The sequence below is a fragment of the Anas acuta genome, chromosome 3, assembly GCF_963932015.1.
Source record: "Anas acuta chromosome 3, bAnaAcu1.1, whole genome shotgun sequence".
Lineage (NCBI taxonomy): Eukaryota > Metazoa > Chordata > Aves > Anseriformes > Anatidae > Anas > Anas acuta.
Genome location: NC_088981.1, coordinates 75,008,865 through 75,031,880, shown reverse-complemented (window position 1 = coordinate 75,031,880; position 23,016 = coordinate 75,008,865). Strand labels below are relative to the sequence as shown.

General features: G+C 34.1%; 1 protein-coding gene across 4 annotated transcripts in view; it reads right to left on the bottom strand.

Moving 5' to 3' along the window:
* Positions 1 to 23,016, bottom strand: part of ASCC3 (activating signal cointegrator 1 complex subunit 3) — a 280,038-nt gene that overhangs the window by 168,358 nt on the left and 88,664 nt on the right. For all 4 annotated transcript variants that reach the window (XM_068677837.1, XM_068677841.1, XM_068677840.1 and 1 more), the window contains exon 11: positions 6,330 to 6,494. In XM_068677837.1, the coding sequence (XP_068533938.1) occupies positions 6,330 to 6,494 (165 nt within the window). The remainder of the gene's footprint in view (positions 1 to 6,329; positions 6,495 to 23,016) is intronic.

The window sequence follows — 23,016 nt, the reverse complement described above, 5'->3', positions numbered from 1 at the left end:
CTCTGAATTTGTTTGCTTCTGATTGTCAGGAGGCACAAGAGGGAAACAAGAGGAGGCAAAAAAAGAGGTAGAAGAGAGAACTGGAAACTAAAAAGAACTAGAGACATTGAAAATGCATCCAGAGCAGGAAAATTTATGACAGCTCATAGGGAAAATTTCTTAAATAAGGCATCGTGAGGAAAGACCATTATTAGGAGGGAAGGCTCAGAAAGGTAATATGAGAACTGCCAGGGGAAAGGAGAAGAAAAAGAATGATAATTAGGGATGGAGAAAGAAGGGAAGTAGGCAGTGTGACAAAGTTGTGAAGAACAGGTAGAAAAGTGCTAGATCCAACTATTCACATTATAAATGTGGAATGAAATGTAAGGCTCCTCCTGTCAGCAAAAATTTCTTTGGCTCAGTGGGAACTTGTGCTTGATCTTCCAGAGGACAGAAAAGCATCACTATATCCAAGGAGACTGTGTGTAGTTTGTGGCTATTCAGATGATGAAATAACTGAATACTAAGTCTAGAAGCAAAACTGTACCCTTTAAGGACACAGAGGTTGGGCAGAATTAGGGGAAGCATTTATGAAACCTTTAGATTTTTATCTGTTTTTAACTACTCACTTAAAACTTATCTGCAGAAAAATGTGAATAGGTGATAGCATTTATTTCTCATTCTAGTGAAATACAGTTTTATATATATATATATATATATACACACATATATACATACATACATATTTTAAAAGCAGAAAGACTTCTGTCATCTTGAGGAGATGACTACAAGAAAGACTAGACAGGTTCACCTTAAAATACTGGTCAATTTGCAATAAAAAAAATAAACCAAATCAAGACAATAATAATAACCCCCTCACACACACATACACTAAATCCCAAAGGAAAATACATTAATTTTGCAATATTTGGGTCAAGATTAAAATCATAAAAGTAATCTATTCTATCTGTCTCAAATGGCTATTGCATTCAAAATTGTGATGTTGCTGAAAATAACATTTGCAAACATCTAAGTATAGCTAAGCTGACTTTTTTTATTGATAAACATGGAAGCAAATTCATGAAGTTACAGCAGGAGGGTGATGTTTGCTTATTGTTATTTTTTCTATACTCTTACTGTGTCATAACATGTGTTAAAAAGAAAGTTAAAAACAAAGAGAAAGCAGGATTTTCTGTTTGTGTGAGATGTTATCCTGCATATTGTTTTGGATATTCATCAATTTTATATTTGAATGAGAAAATATTTAAGGAATTTATTTTCTGCATTTAGTATGATGGTGAGAAATATGCTAAAATATTCCTCTGACCAGCTTGAAATTTTGTATTTCTAATATTACTGATTCATAAATAAATAAGATCGATCATTAAATAGCATCAGTAAAATTCAAATTGAATACTTTGTTTAAAGGAAGTGCATATTCCCGTTTAAAAGATATGAGGTAAGATGCCATGTCATTGCAGCACACTTAATCCATACTACTCGTTTAGGAAACTTCATCAGGAACACAGCTACACACCCACTATTAATCTAGACACTTGGTTGATCTAATACAAAGATATAAATATATTACAACTGAAATATAAGACAGAGAAATATTTGTGTGCCTAAGACATGAGCTTTGGTTCCCCAAAACCTGTGAAATCTTTCACTACATATTTTCTTTTATTTAATTTATGCTTCAGAGTTGAGAGAAAGTATCACAACTCATGCATTCAGGTACGCTTTTTTGTCTCATAAGCAGCAAAGAAGTTATCAACATCTCTGAATAATTATGACAAAAGAACTGAGTGTCATGCAGTTCATTTTTTCTTTCAAACTAATAAGCTTAGTAGATATTATAGAACTGTGGAAATTTTGATTAAAAAGTTTAAGCATTTCATTTTTACATCTGTATTATGCTCCACACTAAAACTTTAAACATCAAAGCTATAAATTGGATTCAAAGAAATTGTTTGATGTTATACCTGCAATATGTAACAGAGCTCAAAGCAATTTTCCCACCAAAATGTTTTGCAAAGTCAATTTAAATCACTTACAAAAACATTTCTGAAAATCTGAAAAGTGCAAACATGCACGAATATGCTGTTCACTCTGCTGTAAGACTGCCAGAACTTCCAATATATGTAGTCCTTCTAGATATTTTAAAAGCTGATTCTAAAAATAATGCCGTAAGTAAAAAAAAACACATACTAAACTCTTACAGTAAGTGGTGTGACTCAGTGTTCATCTGGAAGAAAGTACAGTCCTAATTTGAAAATTTTGAGGTGCAAATTAGGACAGACCTACTAATGCATCAGGATGTTCCTGTTTTAAGAATGTATTTGTAAGGCTATGTTTGTATATGAATACATATCTCAAAGCATTATTTTCTGGCACAGTGATGCCAGAGCTTCACATTAGGCCTGATTCTTAAAAAGGCTGAAAAAAAATCCACAACAAAATACAGTGTATTTTTCTATTATCCCCAATCTAAGAAAAATAACCTTTGAATACGGAATAACCATACGAAAACAAAAGATGTATTCTATTGTCTTGTAAGACAGGATAACAAGCAGTGCAAAATATAACAGTACATGCAATATGGATCCTAACACACATAGAAATCATAGCATTGTCTCCTATACAAACCAGGGGAAGTATGATCCAGGTGAAAATGTAGGTACACACCATTTTTAGAACAGCTATTAGTGATTTATTAAAAAGAATGAAGTAGTATTCAAAGGAGTTGAATCTGTTATCACAGTTCTGCCCTAGAAGTTATATAAGAGAATGACCATTCCAGGTCAGACCAAAAATCCAACTACCCCAGTACACTGTCTCCCCCAGTAGCCAAAAAAGGGATGTTCTACTAACAGTACAAAACCAGGGAAAATGACAATGACTCCTGGTAGTATAGCCCCACAGCTATTATAGCCACCAGTCTGATCTAGTGACTAATAATCTGTAATGGGTTTTTCTTTGAATAACTAGTTTAATCACTTTCTGAATTCCTCCGCTACAAATTACGAAGAAAATAGTCAATAGCTCTGATGCTTTAAACCAATACACAAATCAGGTAATTGATTTTGGCAATTACTGCAGCGGTGTAATTGACATAAGGATATTTATGTGGTCAATGTATTTATTTCAGAACTTACCTCCATATTCTTACCTTCTGTTTGCAAGAGTACTGAATAAGCATGATGATTCTACAGTTACCAACAAAAAATACATTCTAGAACTACATTCTGGAGAGGAGCTTAATATTTTATATAAAATCACCAGAAGTCAGAAGGACATCTCCAGAGATGGGCTGAAAATCCCAAGTTTAGTTCCTGTTCCAGTGTCGATTATGAATTTGTATTGAAATGCACAAAACAGAACTATGAGCAGGGAACAGTACCAAAGAAATGTAATCAACATTTTTACTTCACAAAATATCATTAAAACTTTATCAGGTGGAATGTTTTTGCATTTAAAAGATCTGTACTAGTATTTGCACTGAACTCCAGTGAAATACTTCTGTAATCAGAAAATTGTCGTTATCTTTTTAGACACGTAATAGGAGTTCCAATAATTTCCTAACTAGTTTTGGTTGTATATCGAAATATTCACAGTGCTATGCTTGCAGGCTCAGATGTTGCAGTAAAACATTTTTTAGACCAAGTCTCTGATTATTTCCTTGTATCCATATTAAAATGGTAAAAAAAAAACTTCTATGAAACACCTTCTGCTTCTTGTCCCCAAGCTCTCTTAGAAGCTTGTAATTCAGAATATTTGTTTGGAATTGTTTCCTGCTGCATAGCTTTGAATATTTCTATAATTATTTTTGGGGTTTTGTTTAACTGTTTAGTCTACTTTTATACTGTAAATTTTCCTTCTCAACTACCTACTTTTGCAAATCTTCTTATAAAGATTCATAGTGATCTTCACCATTGACTTTCTCATCAATCTAGAAAAAATAAGCTATTCAGAAAAGTGGTGAGATTGTTAATTTCAAAATTCATTTTGTTTTTCTTCCCAACTGTTTCACTTAAGGAAGAGTTACAAATGAGTAGCTTCAATTCCAGACAAATTAAACTCCAACTTGGTAGGTAAAACAAACCTTGAAATCCTAAAAGATTAAAGCACCCCAGAGAGCTATTTTTTTAAATGAGTGTTGAACCAAGATACTGCTATATTACAATAAATGCGCTAAGGGTAGGATTCAGTACCCAAGACATAATTGCCTCAGATCATTTTATTCCTAAAGACATCTGCACAGACTTGACAGACACAAAAGGAAAGGATCTGTAGGAGATTTGCGTCCAAATAAAGCAGAAGCAGGAGGCCAAGATGAATAAGCTAGCACAGATAAAATGGCTCTAGACATCTATTTCAAACAGCTGAAACCTACCTTACAAGTCTCATAAAACTTCACACTGAAACATAAAACAATATTACTTGCAATCTGACTTGAAGACAATGACCGTCACGGTCACTGCTAAAAACTGAGATGCTTTACTTTAAAGACACCTAAGGAAAACAAGGTAATCAAATCAATTTAAGTAAGAAAATACAATACCAAATGGGTTAAGCTTTCATGCCCTTGAAGTGAAAACTTCACTGAGCCTACATACATACCCTACATAAAGAAATTCTTTCCCAGTTTAGCTTCTTCTAAAGAATTATCACGTAGGTTGTTCTTTATACAATAACTTTACACTTACTGTGCTAGATCATAGCAGACATTAATTTTATGCAGTTCTTATAGGAGGTGGAATGATTCAGAAAGCACACAAGGAACCCTACTGAAGGGACTTAACAAGGCTTGTGTAGCCTTACCACGATAAAAAAGCATCTTGAAAGCTAAGAGGTTTTAAACATTTAACATGCTTGCAAGCACAGCCATAATAATACTAATTGTGTTTATTTTTAACTTGTTACAGATTCTTTGTATTGAAATACTCCTGCATAATGTTTTTTTTTTGTTTTTTTGTTTTTTTTTTTGACAAAAACAAAAAGAATGCCACTCTATTCTCTCCTCACCAATACATTGGGAGCACTAGTGGAAAAGCTTGACAAGAGCTGGAAATGTGTGCTTGCAGCCCAGAAAGCCAATCATGAACTGGGCTGCATCCAAAGAAGACCAGCAGGTCGAGGGAGTCAGTTCCACTCTCTCTACTCTGCTCTTAGGAGAGTTATTCCGCATTCAGCTCTGGGGCCCCCAGCACAAGGAGGACATGGACCTGTCAGAACAAGTCCAGAGGAGAGCCATGAGGATGATCAAAGGCCTGGAGCACCTCTCCTATGGAGACAGGTTTGAGAGAGTTGGGGTTGTTCATCCTGGAGAAGAGAAGACCTTAGAGCAGGTTTCTAATACTGAAAGTGGGCCTAAAAGAAAGATGGAGGAGGGCATCTTTATCATGGAGCTTAATGATAGGAAAAGGGGTAACAGTTTTAAACTAAAAGAGAGTTGATTTATATTACATATAAGGAAAAAATGGTGAGGCACTGGCATAGGCTGCCCAGAGAAGCTGTAGGTGCCCCATCCCTGGAAGTGTTGAAGGCCAGGTTGGATGGGGCTTTGGGCAACCTGCTGTAGTGGGTGGTGTCCCGGACTGTGGCAGGGGGATTGGAACTAATCTTTAAAGTCCCTTCCAACTCAAACCATTCTATGAAACTAATGATTTACTTATTCCAATTCTATCCCTTTTTCTATCCCTTTTATTCTTCTCTAGATTACACTTCTCAATTTTCTTGTAAATGCATGTCTAACCAGAGTCTAATCTTGTTGCTCAACTGTAAATCCTTTTTTTTGTTTGTTTGTTTGTTTGTTTTTTAAGTTTTTTAAGTTTAAGATTTTTTTTTTTTAATTATTCCTTTTCTATTTTCACCATTTCAAATCTTGGTATTTAGAAAGTAGTGCTTAAGCATCGAGTAAGAAAGAAAAACTGATTAAGCTGAAGGACAAATTACTTAGTATTTTTCTAGCAGTGCTGAAACAGTTCTAGACACCTAGATTCTAGACCCTGTTCTTCGTTCAAAACATTTTTCTTATATGAAATCTACCAATAAAAATCAGCATTGTTGGTAAGAAAATACTCTCGATTTTGGTTATGTTAAGCACTATCCTGATTATTATTTGTTTAAAAATGTTCCAGTTTAGTGTTATTTGTACAGTAAGTAATTGAACATTAAGAAACAGCTCTGTAATAAATCATGCATCCTAGGAATCTGACATTTGATGTAACAGAGAAGGTAGAAGAAAGATATTTTTCTTCATATTTAGTACAGAATAGCTATAAAATATAAGCCATCTCAACATTTTGATTTCCAAGTACAGGTTTTGGGGTATTTTTTGCTCTTACCTGGCGTAAAGTACGTGCTACTATGCTTTCAAGTACTGGTCCTCTGTCTTCATGCAGCAGATGAACTTCATCAAGAATCAAGAGTTTTACCAGCTGAGAGAGGGCTACATCACCAACACTTTTCCTTGTCACTACATCCCATTTCTCTGGAGTAGTCACAAGCATCTATGAGAGCAGGAAAAAGACATATTAAGCATATATAAATAAAAATCCAAATTCACCTTTATTAAAAAATGCATTTTAATTTGCAGTTGAGTAAAGGCAATGTAGTACTTACACAGCTACCTTAAGTTTTACCTGCTTTGTATATTTGAGGCAGACACAGTCTCCTGCATTCTACATGTGCTGGACATCAAAATAGTAGGCTTCAGTGTGGAAAAATATATGGAACTATCACCAAATAACTTCAAGCTAACGTGTGCCATTTGTATATATGTTCTACATTAGAACAAATAGGTATTATTTGTCCAGAATCAATTCCTTACATAATCATGCAAGACATTTAACGTTCAAGTCCCTCTAAAAACTATTTGTGGTAAAATATTTCTAACTGATTACAGCAAACACCTAAGACCTCCCAGAAAAACAATTTTAATTCTTTAATTCTGAATAATGCTTCAAGGCCCTGGCTAGGAGACAGAAAGCTAACAATGACTTATAAAACTTCTATGTAAATTGCTTATACAAGTCTGAAAAAAAAAAAAGAAAAGATAATAACTGAATGTTAAGATCAGAATAAATTGAAAGTACCATCAGAATAATATTAATAGCTTTTAGAAAGCAATAGAAAAAAAAAATCAGTTGCCTTAAATTTTTTGGAACCCAGATTGACAGACTTCATAACTACAGAATGGCTGAAGTGGGAAGGGACCTCTGGAGGCCGTCTTGTCCATCTCACCCAGATCAAGCAGGGCCACCCTGAGCAAGTTGCCCAGGACCATGTACAGGTGGCTTTTGAAGATCTCCAAGAAAGGAGATTTCATAATCTCTCCTGGTGACCTGTACCAGTGCTTGGTCACCTTCAAAGTACAAAGGGTTTCCTGATGTTCAGATGGAGCCTCCTGCATTTCTGTTTGTATTCACTGCCTCTTGCCCTGGATGACCCTGGATGCAGCCTCATAGCATTCTCCCTTAGGGTATTTATATACCCTTTGCGGAGACCCCCTATGTCTTCTCTGTGCTACCCTCTGCACTCTTTCATGTGAAAGATACTCATTTTGTTTTCAGAAGACTAGAAATCATTTTGTCCAGTAATGTTTCTTTTAGAATATTATTATAAAAATATATATTTTATAAAGCATGCATTTATGAATACTCTTTTCATCACAAGATATATCCTGATATTTATTAATTCACCTCAGAGAAGTATTTTTCCCTGCAGTGCCTCACAATATTGTCCCAGTCCAATTATTTTACTTTCAGAATCCTAGTCTTTGCTAATTACCAAGAAACACTTCTGAAGACATTGTATTTGTGATGTTATCCAAAAAGATGTTCCTGTCCTGCAATATTTAAAACTCAGTGCAAGAAAGACCAAGTAATATCACTGAGAACGTGGGGGATGTTTCCTTAAAACATTATTGCATGTGTTTTGCTAGCAAATACAGATTTTTCAAATGTTTGCAATCCTACAAAATAGTAGGTGTAAAAATGTATGACCATAATTTATGAACCGAATTGTAACACTACTACAGATGCAACTGTTATCACTTTAAAATGAGCCATGTCAACCACAAAAAAAAAATAAAAAATTAGCAGCTGTACTTCCGCAGAACATTAATTAGCAAACAGTGAGGAAATATATTTAGCAATGCATATTAAGACTTTAAGGTGTGAAATACTACAAATGCAAGCTACTTAGTTAATTTGCTAAAACTAAATTGCCAATGTTGAGATCAGTTGTTTTTTATGCCAGTCATGTTATCAGAATATATATTTAAATTGATATCATTAATTTTTCTGTTTCTAAGTGATGACTAAATATTCATTATAAAGCTCCTTTACTTTGATCTTATTTTAAAACAGCAATGTTACGCGAAGTAATGACCTGAATTAAAGCTATACTTGATATACTGTCTCATTTAGTAAGACCAGATATCTCCAGAGAATATTTTGCCAGAAAATAAGATTGCTTCTTATATCTATTTTGCAGATAAAAATTACAGTTGAGAAAGAAAATCCTCCAAAAAAAAAACAAACAAATCAGCTTTGTAGTCTCAAACTCTAAATTGAATTTAAATGTAAGGCGCTAATTAAAAATATCAGCTAAAAGAAAATGTTGACTACCAGCAAATGTTAGAAAGCTACAGATTATTTTTTCAATTAAAATAATAAACAAAGCAGCATTATGATCTATCTTGTAATTACTTTTAAATGCTGTGGTGGCATTTATATTTGTAATTAATTTTCAGAAATAATATATTTCATCTACAAAGTTATAAACTCAAAAATTAGATTCAGCAAAAGGATTCAACTTTCTGTTTGGAGGCAGAGAAAGAAACCAGTAACCAAACCTTAAAATATCTTTTTAATATATTCTTTTTTATACTTCGACTTCAGTTATCAGCACACTGAGAAGTGTGCTCATTTATATTGCTATTTCACCACTTCACCTCTTTCAGTATTAAAATAGATGGAAAATAAACTGTCGCATTTGTTTAATGAACTAGAACTCATGCAAGACAGTTCAATCTTTTTTTTATTATTATTTTATTAGGGTATGGGTGAATAGAAATGGGTTAACTGTCGATATTTTTGCTGTCAACTTAAATTTCTCTCTGCACATTAAGTCTCTTTTTCCAATGATTTTTGGATTAATCAAATTAATATTAACATCAAATTAATTAAATATAAAGTCATTAATAAAGATTCCATACTGACTTTTTCTACTTAAAAAAAACATGGAATAGTAAAATTGGCTTATTAAAGAAGAATTAAGGAAGAGCCTTCTTAGGTGACAACTGTCACTCATTTAACTTCTGTAACAAGAAAAGACAACATGTTTAAAACTAAACTTTCAACCTAAATGATTTCATTTAGGTTCAGGGTGATTTGATGTATCTCTGTATTACTTTATGTAATGTTCACATAAGAACTCAAAGAAAAAAAGTCAAATTACTTCACTTTGAAAAACAAAGTCAAAGGTAACAATACTAACTGGTAACTTCAACCTCAATTGACAAGCACTTTCAAGTGACTGTGAAAATGCACTTTTCTATTTGCAAATATTTTTAGCAAAATCAATTTGCAAAATATTTTTAGCAGTTTCTTTTCAGTCCCCTTAGAAGCCAGCCTTCATGATAAAAGGAAGTTATGTTTTCATACCATATTTTCAGAAAATTTTGAAAAATGCATGGGGTTTGATGTTGTTGTATGTGTTTTTTTTTAGTCTGAAAAGGCCTATGGTCTCATAGAGAGGAAAAGATCTTCCATTAATTTCTAACAGCTGGCACAGCCTGCACATTTACTTTTTCAATAGCTCACTTGCAATCCTTTAAATTCTTCACTCGCTTCTTAAATTTTCCTGAACAGATCTTGAATGTGACTAGTATCTGATTTCTGTGTGAGCAATTTGCATGCCCCTCCTTGAGGCTAGTAAAACTAACGTTAATACCCTCAGATTCACACTCCCACAGGTCCAATCCACATATGAAAATATTTTAGAACAAACTACATAAAATATTAACTACAATTTCCCATACTAAAAAAAATCACTGCTTTTAAGTTCTTCAAGACAATTTTCAAGAATGGTTTCCCTATTTTAGCTACTTCAGCCTCCAAGCATATCCGCCACTTGTCTGACCTTTTGTTCCTTTCAAGCATATAACAATTGAAACTCAGAAAAAAAAATACAGATAGCTTCCTAATTACTATGATAAACGCTTAGAAAACACGTACAAAAGATCTAGGTTATTCTTCCTATCTGCCAAATATTTTCAAACCAAAATGTATAAAAACATATCGGGGGTTGGACCCAATGATCTCTTGAAGTCCCTTCCAACCCCTGCAATTCTGTGATTCTGTGAAGAACTAGTTGACTAGTACATCAGGCTGAGCATCAACTGGGATGATAGGAAAGTGGTGTTCATATTTGGACAAAATACCATTCTGATTATTAAAAAGATGGTTGTGAATCATCAGATTAGTAAATTCAATTCTGTGCTCTGTTATTTTTAAAGTGGATTCTCAAAATAGTCTACCTTACATGTGTTCAAACCCTTCTGGAAGGTAAGTAAAGTAGGCTTGCATGGCATATTCTAAACAAATTATTTTATTTTTTCATTATCAGACCTTATAAAAACCTGTATTTTGAGACTGAAAATGGGTTTATATAAATTCATGTACTATGAGGAGTAAACACCCTATAAGACAAAATTTTGGTAATTTCTCTTTAAAAGGTGCTTTTTTTAAAAAAAAATAGTTTTTGTTTGTGATACACAATAAACATTTCAACTACTATTTGAATACAAGACATTTGAAGGAAATGATGAAATACCTATAAAAGAAAGAAATTTTTAATTTCTTACAGCAGAGATTTAATGGGCATTCCTGAGAATAAAAATGAAACATTCTGACGAACAGCAGGAACACAAGATTGACAACAACAGTTTGTCATAATCAGCCCCATTCAGAAAGCAGATCTTGCTGCTTTCTGTTCAATTGTTTTTTTACAACATGACTACGAGTAAAGGCTTTTGTACTAGAATTACCCAGTAAAATAATCCCAGAGAACTAAACCGAATGCAATTGATGAATTAAAAACTCTGATTAGAAAAGCAACAAAGGGTGTATAAATCCTTTACAATCTGAACAACCAAAGTATCTTTTTACAGAATCGCTTACAACTGCACCTGAGCAAATATATTGGTTGCTCCACCTCCCAAATGCTTGACTCATCTTCAGATTGGTGTTCACTTCTGTGTTTTAATTTTTTTTTTTGTATCTGTGTTCAGAAATAAGTTATGAGCAGTAATTCTTTTAATAAGGTGTCTCATGGGAATCATGGTAACTTAAAGTGTTTGATTTTTTTTCTTTACTTTTATATTTTAATAGGATCATGTGAACCATCAGCAAGATCTGTTAGAGATGGCAAGGTGGTGCACATGTAGAAATTTTCCTAGGAGGTGAGGAAGACATCCTTTGGGGAATTTTTCAGAGAAACAGCAAACACCTACCATTGGGATTAACTGCTATTTAGCATTTCTTTGTACCTTTTGTACCACTTGCTATTAATTAATCCTCTTACTATTTCAGCATCCTCAGGAAATGAAAAAGAAAACCAAGCCTTATTTTAGAAAATAACCTGATGCCTGCAGCTATGTACTCCAGAGGCTACCTCCTGTGCAAAGACTGATGGAATTATTTGTTTTGTTGATAGAATGAGAAAGTCTGATTGAAGACCAAAGCTAAGCAGAGGTAAAGAGATTGAAAACAGCTGAAATACAGACTGGAAGTAACTTGAAGGCATAAGCTCCATTGGAAAATGCATGTTATGTATTTAAGGAGTTTGCCTTTTAATAGCATAAGGCAATAATTAGGTATGACTACAGGTTATTTCATAACTTGTAGATTAAAAAGTTTTCTTTCAATGAAATTACATGTGATGAAGCAAATAATCATTCCACATGAAGAAAAGCAGAAAACTTACTAAAAATAGTTATTTTCAGGAGTGCCTGGATGATGTTGAAGGACACTTTTATGGCCCATTCCATTTGTAGATACAGTTACAGACAAAGACTAGTGCATGAACCAAATGAAAGGTCTAAGGATCTAAAAGCTTTGGAAAGCACAGAACCATCCTCTTTCTATGTTTATGCCTGTAATAAGTTAGATGAGTCATTGTGCTGGAGACATAGATGGGAAGCAACAGAATTCTGGTCTAGCCACTGCTGCTTTTTTGTCAGTATTCAAAGACACTCTCTCAAAGATCTGCTTCTGTAGATTTCAGCTAATATAGCTTCCTCATCTTTATCATTTTCACCTCTCTACTGGTTTCTCTTCTCCCACTCCTTCACACACATCCTTAATTCCACCTCACCACACTTGAAAGAATATGCATCTGATCCTACAGCATGTTCTCTTCAGTCACAGCCAGGACTCCTCATCTTCTGACAGCTTTTGGTCACGGGGCATGGACATACTACACAGTTTACTCTATTCATGGTGTAAGTATTTATCATGGTGCTTTTTCTTGGCCCTCGCACAGTGTTCACTGCAAGAGCTTCACTCACACACAAACAGAGATGCAGAAAACTGCATGCAGTTACACACATCCACCCAGACGAGCCTTGCATTGGAATGCATCATATTCTGCAGTTCTCTATAGAAAGCTGCTACGCTGGGGCTATGCTTTGCACAAATTGGAAATATTTCCCATCAATGATGCTTTCAAGCTTTTCACATTTTAATATTAGATACCCAATATCGCACCCCATGAGGGTACTTTGGCACTCGCCAAGGCAAAACTCTGTCAAAACATGTTACAAAGGCATCAGCCTTCAAGTCACTTTCATAATGCTGTTTTTATCCTACTTTTTATTGCAGTCATACTCTGCATGATTTATTCAAGCATTTTACAAAACCTCATGCAAGCAAGAGCTCAGGCAGGGAGTGTAATAAACACATAGAAAGTGAAACAGAGGGCAGCAATTCAAAATAGGAATTTGCAGGAGGAAAGTAGGAAGTACTAAATAATGAATATAAATACATTGCTTTTCATAAATCAGTGACAACCATCTGATGCTATGTTTTACATAGGTAAAACAGAATTATGTCTCCAGTAAGGCAGATTTCTTACACTACAAATATTGGCAATGTGCTCATTTGGAAGCGTTTGGAGTAATGGCAATAAAGAATTACACACACACACATATATACATGTATGTATATATCTTTATATGTATGTATCTTTGAAACTTTCAGTAGTAAGACTACACTTACAAAAGACAGTGAGTATTTCATGTTAGAAAGACTTACAGAGGTTGCTTATATTGATGCATAACAGCAGCAATTAGTAAGCCATCAACACTAACATCAATAATCAACGTGTCTAGAAATCAACAAGGGAACAACAAAAAAATTTATACAGCCACTTAGAATTCATTAGAACAGCAAATTAATTTCTAACTGAAGAAACAACTTCATTTAACATTTTATACCTTAACCTTAGAAACTCATAATTACAAATGATTTTGTTCCTTTACAGAGCCCATCAAACCCATGTAATGAAAAGGCAACTGATTGACACCTACTCTCTGGACACCTACTTAGCAGAGCAAGATACGATGACACCTCACATGTACCATTGACCTGATTTTTCCAATATTAGTTTACTTGTAGTACAGTTAATTTCACAGAGGGTTACAAATAATAGATGGAATTCACAGATCTAAAATTTTATGCTTTCAGCTCAATCCTGGATGTCCCACTGATTACAAAATTCATGCACGAATTCCAGTACTAAATTTAAACCTCCATACGATTGGACTTTGCCAAAGTCAAAATAAAATGGAATTAAACCCAGTCTAGCCAACAAGACTGCTGAGTCAGAAGAATTTCTTTTTGTTGCTGTGAAAGCAATAAAGTTTTTTTACACTGTTAATGGAAGAATACAGAACTTTACATGAGGAATAATTACATTAGTCTTAGGAGAAGCTATGAAAAGCAATATGTATTAGGATCGCTCAAGTAAGAGCTATAGAAAGAATGTAAGAGCATCTGCCCTCTAGATTTTTTTCTAGGAAAAAAAAAAACACACCATCGCCACTATCTTTTTTAAGTCAGTACACATCTTATTTTAACAACCGTGGTTACAAATGAGGAAGAGCAGCTTGCATGCTTTGTGAAATTTAGCTCTTATATCGTAAAATGTGTAATTAGCCACTCAGCCTTCAAGTTTAAATAATGATCTAAATGTTTTAACGGAGTTTGATCCTAAACATTACCCTTTTTTTCCTCCCTCTTTGCTGTTAATCAACTCACTAATTATAGTTATACTAACCTCAGATATACTACTGTCAGGTCTGATTGATGCCAATAGCTCCCTTAATCAGATCTGACAACTTACAGCAAGTGCCTGTCTCTGGAGACATTGCTTACAGCCTGCTTGTTATTAAGTCTTCTCTGTGTTATTTTGCAATTTCTTCTCCCTCAGCCTCTTTTTTGTAGAGAACAGAGATAGTAAAATAGCAACAAAACACTCTACATACACAAAAACACTCTACAGCCATGTTTTTAAACTGCATTGTAGCTAAAATTGATAAGTTTGCTTACTGGATAATTTATGGGGAAAAACTAAGTATAGGAATTTAAAAATGCTTTTGCCTTTTTTTTTTTTTTTTTTTTTAGGCAGGCAAAGATGAAAGACTATCTCAGCTCTCAGTTTTTCCAATGTATTTGTACAGGCATACGCTTAAAACTCATCACAACAGTCCTAGAGATCTCATTATTAACTGTAAATATAAGAAGTTGAGAACAACTTTTGTTAGGATAATTAGAACCTTTTGTTTATTTATTACTCAAAAATTAGCCAGAACAGGGAGTGAGAGATGTATTCCTTTACGTAGCACTAAAAAAAAAAAAAAAAAAAAAAAAGTGAGCAAATACCCATTCATTCTCTAGAATACAGATATAAAATACAGATATAACTTCTTATGAGAAACTGTTCTCCAAGAAGCAGTTGTTCTTGGTCAGTTCCTTACTCCTCTGTTCTGCTCCTGTACAGCACTACCCTGAGATCTGGATTAACCTAACACAATGTCAAAAATAAACAGTTTGCAACAGTGGTACAGTGGCATTTGGTTCCAAGTATCCTTTTTAACATAATATTTTCTCAACAGTTTTATTTTCTTCCACAGATTTGTATGCTAGAGGAAGAAAGAAGAAATTCAAGAAGCCCCCCCCCTTTTTTTTTTAATGCACAACTTTTTTTTTTTTTTTTTTTTTGAGAATCAATGAAAATCACCGATTCAGAAGCATAGTAAGTGTAAACTGGTAAACTGAAGAAATGTTTCTTGGTTCAGCTGAGATGCAGATGTTAAATATTGCACCAAGAGCCAATTTTATGGCATCTATTCACACAAGCACAACCCAAACAGCAAGTCATTTGCTTTCATGCAAGTTTTATTTCATGAAATTTGTTTTCAAGTCTACACTCCAAAAAAAAAAAAATTACATATGCTAATATTAATGACAATCAGTGCTGAAGGTGATTGCAACATTCTACAGTATGATTGATATTTTTTATTCTCCAGTTATACTAACTAAAAACTTGCACACACTTTGGATTTCAGCAGGATCTTTTAAATACCCAGAGTAAACATCAACATTTCACAATTGTGATGGAAGGATCTTATCAAATGGAGTTCCACAGAAGTTTATCCAGCTCAATACTATTGCATATTTTTTCATGCGTAATCCTAGAGATTATACCCACTGAACCTTCAATTGATATGATGCCTCATGGAACTGTAAATGTGTTGGATTACAGAGAAAGAATTCAAAAATGCCTTAGTAAGTTAAAGGAACAGATGCATTTATGAATGAGATTCCTTAATAAAATTTCAAGATTCTACACTGAGTATTAGAGTCATCTTGCCCATTTTAATTTATTTTATAAATTTACCATCTAAACTTATCTGTGTTCCCTCTTGCTGGCTCATTTCATCCATCTCAGTATGAAAGTCTTAGAAATCTTTTCTCTACAGTGTTCTCCCTACAAAAAGCCAGTTTATACTAGTTGCCTAACTTACAGATGGCTAAAACAAAAACAGATTAGTCTGACCCTTTGGAATAATTGTCTGAACAAGTACAGGATGTAAAAACTGGCAAGACAGTAGTTGGGCAAGGCAAAGAAAAAAAGTACATCAGTCTGAAAGTGAACGAAGAATGCTATGCTGGTGCAAAAAATGAAACCTTGCAACAGAAATGCTGTTATTTGGACATGCTAAATAGAATCACAGAATTATGGAATTATAGATAATCCTGAGTTGGAAGGGACCCACAAGGATCACTGAGTCCAACTCCTGGGTTCCCACTCAAAAAAAAAAATCAAACTGCGTGCAAACTGTGTGTCTAAATGCCTCTTGAACTCTGGCAGGCTTGGTGCTGTGACCATTGCCCCGGGGGGCCTGTCCCAGTGCCCAACCGCCCTCTCGGTAAAGAACCTTTTCCTGATATCCAGCCTGAACTGGATATTGCAGCTTCAAGCCATTCCCTTGGGTCCTAAATAAAAACAAATCTGTCACTCTGCTTAGCAGCAGAATGACCTTGGAGCAAACTTTATGTTTTGGGCAACTTAATCCAAGAAGTACAAAACAACTGAGAGTCCCGAAATGAAAAATGAGAATGACTAAATGTAAATGAAGCATAACATTTAAGAAAAGTTTAAATGAATTGATGCTTAGACTAAATAATAAGGACTGAACACAGATAACTACAACTTTGAAAGTCTTCAAAAAGCGAGCAGCAGTGGCTGGGGAAGATGGACATTCAGAAATGGGAAGCGATAATAAAATTTGAGTATGACTTAGGTTTACAATAGGTTTTTGTTAACTACATTAAAAAAAAAAGTGAATCTCCTGAGGGAGATTCATCAGGAAGTTTAGGAAAGCTCTGTCATCAGGATGTTGTAAAAGCATATTAGACCAATGGTGGAATATATGTATCACGTCTATTTTGGCAAAAAAGACAGGTTAGATTAACGCTTGTCCTAATTTTTACGGTTTTAATATCAGCTTAGTGTACATAACTGCACTTAATGATGCATTCACACTAAGGCAAATGTCCTCAACACTTCAATTAAAAAACATCCTTCAAATTTCACTTCTAAACACATATTCTAATTATACTCTATATGAATAATTTAATATGCTATGAATATATGCTTTACTTATAAAACATACTCCATACTAATATTGAATATGCTTTAATTCTATAGTAAAGTAGAGTGTGCTTAGGTATTGCATGCGAAGGCAAGTTAGATTCTTTAGGATATTCTTTAAAATATGTTTGTAATAGAGTATAGAAAAGTCTGTACTTTTAGATGGAGTCATACATTGTAATTTTATCTGCAGTATTTGTAAGTATTAATTTGAAGTCTGAAGTGTTTTTTCTTTTGTTCCACAGCCAAAATAAATGCTAAACAACCCAAAATACGCTCTAACATGCAAAATGACAACTTAGAGGAAATAAATTCTAAATTGCTTTGATGTCGTTTTGTAACTTACTTCAAGTCTGTTGCATTTTCAACTGACCAGAAGCTGTAAAATTTGAAAGAGAGCCAAAAGAGGCAAACATTTCCTCAGAAACCTGTCCTCAACGCTACTCAAATAAGCTATCTTTTTGCAGAGGAATATTCACTCAGCAGGCACAGCTGTTATTCTGCAATTTTTACAGCTAAATCAAAGATAATTGGACTTCTGAGTACCTTTAAATTGTACTCTGGGAGAAGGGTCTAACTTAATGCATCATTTGCATTAACTATAAAAGACTGCTTTTTTATCCTGTAAAATTTACAGTGCTTAAAAAAGTATTTGGAAGCGCAAAGCAGTTAGTAATTTTATAGATGTGGATTTCTTTTGCACAGAACCCTTTTAGTTATAAAAGGCCATTAAAACCAACGAAAGTAAATCATTCTTCCAAGTACTTCATAGATAAAATATTAATGATAATAGACACTACTGAAAAATATATTTCTGTAAGTAGCTCCCTACAAGTTCTACTGGCATTCTCAATGCCAAAAAAAGCCCCAGAGAAAGCATCCTACAATAATATTTTATTTGGTGTTTTTAATAAATTAATATAATTATTCATATGAAGATGAGTAATTAGTTCATACCATGAAGTAATTCAGATTCAGATTTTTTGCTGTTAATTTAAGAACTCCAGTTGAGGCATTATTTATTTTTACTTATTAAGATTCATTGCACTTTAGAATTTAACATTTAGACAATTTATTTTAATGATTTTCCAGTCTTAATTTTGCACACAAAAACATGAAAAGCACACTGCTTATTAACCTTCCATCACTGGAAAAGAAAATTTGAAATTTGCTTGACAAAATAATATCTTTCATCATTAAAGAGGAAAAACTGCATGGAACACTTTAGCAGGCAAAATGGTGTCTAAAATAGTTCCTTGCTCATATTTTATTGATACATAGAGCAAATATCACATAGGCAATTCCATCAAAATAGACTAATTTTGATGTTCACAAGAAGTGAGAAGGCACCTCTAGAAATCTGCCAGTCCACCTCCTTTCCTTAAAACAGGGTCACTAAGAACAAACTGCTCATGACTGCATCCAGTTGGATTTTGAGTATCTCTGAGGTGAAGACTCCACCTCCTCTCTAGACCAACTGTTTCATGGCTGACCACACTCACAGGAAAGTATTCTTATGCTTAAACAGAATTTTCTGTATCATAATTTGTGCCTTTTGCCTCTTGTCCTTTCACTGAACGCTGCCGTGAAGGTCTGGCTCAGTCTTTTTTAAACCCACACATCAGGTACCACGTACCTGTACCACACACTGACCACATATCTCTGAGCATTTTCATCTCTAGACTGAATGACCCCAGCTTGTTCTACCTCTCCTATGTCAAATGTTCTTGTCCTTTAACACATTCGTGTCCCCGTGACAGACTCCTTCATGTGCCTGTCTGCCTTGTACCAGGAAGCCCTAACCTGACTGTCTTCCACCATGTGTTAAGTGTTCTTCCTCCAGCCCATTTCTCTCAGTAGCTAGGAATTGCTGAAAGTTGGTCCTAACAACAGAGCCTGAAGCAAAGAAGACATGAAGTACTTCAACCTTTTACGTGTCCTTTATCATCAGTTCCCTTACCCCATTTTAGCAGCCAGCCCACGTTTTCCCATCTTCCATTTGCTGCTAAGAATATACCTATAGAAGACTTCCTCGTTGCCTTTAACCTTGCCACATGGTCTTTGACTTCCCTAACCCCACCTCTTCATACTCGAAGAACAATGACATTCCTTCCAGGTCTCCTGTCCCTGCATCCACCTCTAATATGCTTCCTTTTTATGTTTGTGTTTTGTCCTGCAAACCTCCTGCTACTTTTGCTTGACCTGTAGTGCTCATTGATATGAACAACTTCTGAGCTTGGAGGCATCAACTAGCAATAACAATTTCACAGAATCACTAGACTCTGAAAGGCTAAAAGCCTCCATCTTGAGATAAAGTATTTAAGTATCTTATTTGATCAGTGTCATATCCTCGTTAAGTGATTTACAGCAGAGTGTAAAATATTGCATTAATATGCTATTTGATCAGTTTTCAACACGAGATCATTTTTCTGGTCACTATAACAGTTTAAGAATCATACCCTTACACACACTGCACCTTCTGAAGCACTTTAAGCTAAGACTATGTTCTGCATAAAACTGTAAAATCTCAAGAATCATACTGCACGACAAACACATTAAGCTATCTGCACTTACTACAATTACAATACAATTTACTTATCAGTACACAACTGAATGAAAACTCTTTGAAATGTTCTGCTACATTAGGAACTCTTCTCCCCATTACCAAGGTTACCAGGTTACCAAATGAATATAACATTGAAGATGTTTGTTTCGAGGGATGTAGCAGCAAAAACAACTTGGCAACTAAGATGGACTGCCTGAAATGTACTAAAACAGGACTAAATAAGTGGAAGAAATTTTGTGCTGAGCACTACGCCTTTGACATGAAGTAACCTTTGGTTTGGCTGATACTATCTAAAATACTATCTATACGGCAAATAAACTCTAACCAGTATAAACCCAAACTACAAAGACTCAAGAAACAGGCTTAAAATACTGCTGAATCTCATGTAAGGTAACCACTTACTACCCAAGTTTCTATACACTATGAGCTGACTAGCCAACACTTGATGGTCTACACAAAGATGTTCAAATTGTTCAATGGTCTGACTCCACAAGACTGATATATTTATACACATACACACACACACTATACCTGAGTGACTTATAAGGTACAGGAAATTCAAAAGCAACTTCTCCTAATAGCTTCAGCACTCCACTGAAGAACTGGGAGAGAAACTTAGCACCTCCAGCTGGGCTTGTTTCTCCCTACCATCAGGCACCCTAGTAGTACTCGCAATGTAGCTTAAAACATTACAAGTATTTTGCAATTTACATGCGGTTCACTAGCCTCTGGATGATCACTGTGTTGTAATAATACAACTAATATCACTCATGTTAAGGTCAAGACAAATTAATTCAGTTGGTCCTGGTCATTCAAAAGTCAAGGCATCTGACCTATTTTTAAAAATGTTGTCCTATCAATTACAAACCTAGTAACAGAGACAGAAGATGCTGAAGCCTCAAGAAAATGACTGAAGGACAGCAGTCCTCTCAACATAAATACAATTTGTATAACATTCTACTTAAACAAAATTTTAATTTGTATAGGTACAACACTACTCTTAGATTATTATATCTGTTACTCAAATGCAACAGATATTAACACCAGATTTTTTTTTCTTTATTTGAAATTTTTAAAAATCTAAATGCAATACTTTTGACATTTTACTTTGTTATTCATTTCCGCAATATTCTAGCAGAATGGAGATGAACCATCAATAAACATTTAATTTTCACATATACAAAAAATATATAGTAAATAATTTTTAATGTCATAAATCACAGGCGTTTTCCGTATTGCCTGATTTTAAGTGGTAAATGGACAGAATATTTCATATAAAAAAGACTTTATTGAGAAGAATGATTTTAAGATTTTTTTCTGCAGGCACTTATTAAAAAATAATTTTATGCAATCATGAAATATTTGCAATTAGTTTCATTACAGGGATAAGGAGTAGATTGATTTAACATGTTCATTAGAAAGTTATTCAGTCAGATCTTCCCATTTTCAATAAGTGATGTGTGTCTGAGATTTCCACTTGAAAAAATTAAGAAATTTACTTGATTCACCTGCAGGTGACACTGTTGGTCTTAGCCATACAACCAAAGAGCAACAGCCTTCCTCTCAATATATTCAGTTGCAGTCTGGATCAAAGATGTATCCAAAGCACAATTATTTTTCTTATATTTGTACACTAGTACTTTTAAAGTTCCACTGTAATATCAAACCTCTGCAGAGACAGTGATTAATGCAAGTGCTTCAAGTACAGATATATTTAAAATGAATTTATTCTGATAAAGCTTGAAGTAAATGAAAAAATGTGGGCACTGGAGGAAAGAAATTATATACTTATAGCAAGGGCTCTTCATCCAAATTGAAAACTTTGTATTTTCATACATACATTGAAGTACAATACCAAAAAGTTATATAAGTTCATTAAAAAAATAAAAAAATCCAACATCCCAAACTGGTTCCAAAGCAGTTTAGAAAAACTGGAAGGAAACGGAGCTAAGTCAGGCATGAATATAATTACTTCCAATAAAAGTGAACACAACAAAGAATGCAATTACAAATAAAATCCTATATACTTTAACTACAGAACACACTGAACATTTTTCCCTGTTGTTCAAAATTACTGTAATTTTATTTGGCATCACTTCAACTAAATTTTTTTGCTAAAACAAAAATTAACTCCCATTTTCCAACCAAATCTAAACAAGGATTTTAGCCAAGTGAGTCATACCAAAGAATGCCAATTATACCTTTTTATCAGAATATATGGCATTTGATTATCAAACATAAAGTAGATTACTCAAAGGCTGTATTAAAATACTACAGATTATGTAGTAATTGCAGGCAAGTAGGCATGTAGTATAATAAACAACTATACCTGTCTATTTGAAAGAATAAATTATTTCAAATAAAGTTTAAATTAATGTCTTGGAGTAGTGATTCTAATTTTCAAAGCATGGAAACTTGATTTTAGTAAAATCAAGATGGATTCTGTCATAAATCTAGAAATTAATTTAGGTCACAGGCAGCACCTCCAGTTCCTTACAAATTACTACCATTTTTTATCTAAACTGCTACCATTTGATCACATATAAGTACTTTTTCCCCTTTGGCAAAATCTTAGCTGTCATAGGCACATATATTAATGGGACAACAGTAAATCAGAAAGGCTTCCAACAATACCACTAGTGTATTGGAAGAGCGATGCCAAAGGAAAAAAAAAAAAAAAGAAAAAGAAAAGAATACAATGCTGAAGGGACAGGCTGGTAACATCAGCCTGACAAAACAATGGAATTGTCCCAGCAACAGAAACAAAAGATTGAATGCAGACAACAATTCAACAAAGCAAAAAACTTATCAGCTGAACCTACTGAAAAATTACCCCAAAACCTCTGTATAAACAAAAGTTAATTTCTTAATCATTTTCATTATAGGTGACAACCAAGAATCCTATGTGTGAAGTCACAGAGCTCCTGCCTTCATTTCTGAGAGCTAAAGAATTCAGGAAAAGAGGTTTGGCTCTGAACATTACATGCCTCCCCAAATGCCTCTCTGCTGTTTACCATCAGTCTTTTTTTTTTTTTTTAAAACCTACTTAATTGTAATTTACCCAAGTTGAAGAAAGGAAAAGAGAAAACTGTGGAAAAGCCATATACTTCATAAAAGTGGCACTCAGGGAAAAACTCCTTCCTTGTCTTTAAAGGGTCAACTAATACAAGGTTAAAAAATTTAAAACTCAAGTGTTCCTGAGGTGAGTTGGATGGGCATAGTGGTACTATGTAGTGAGCAAG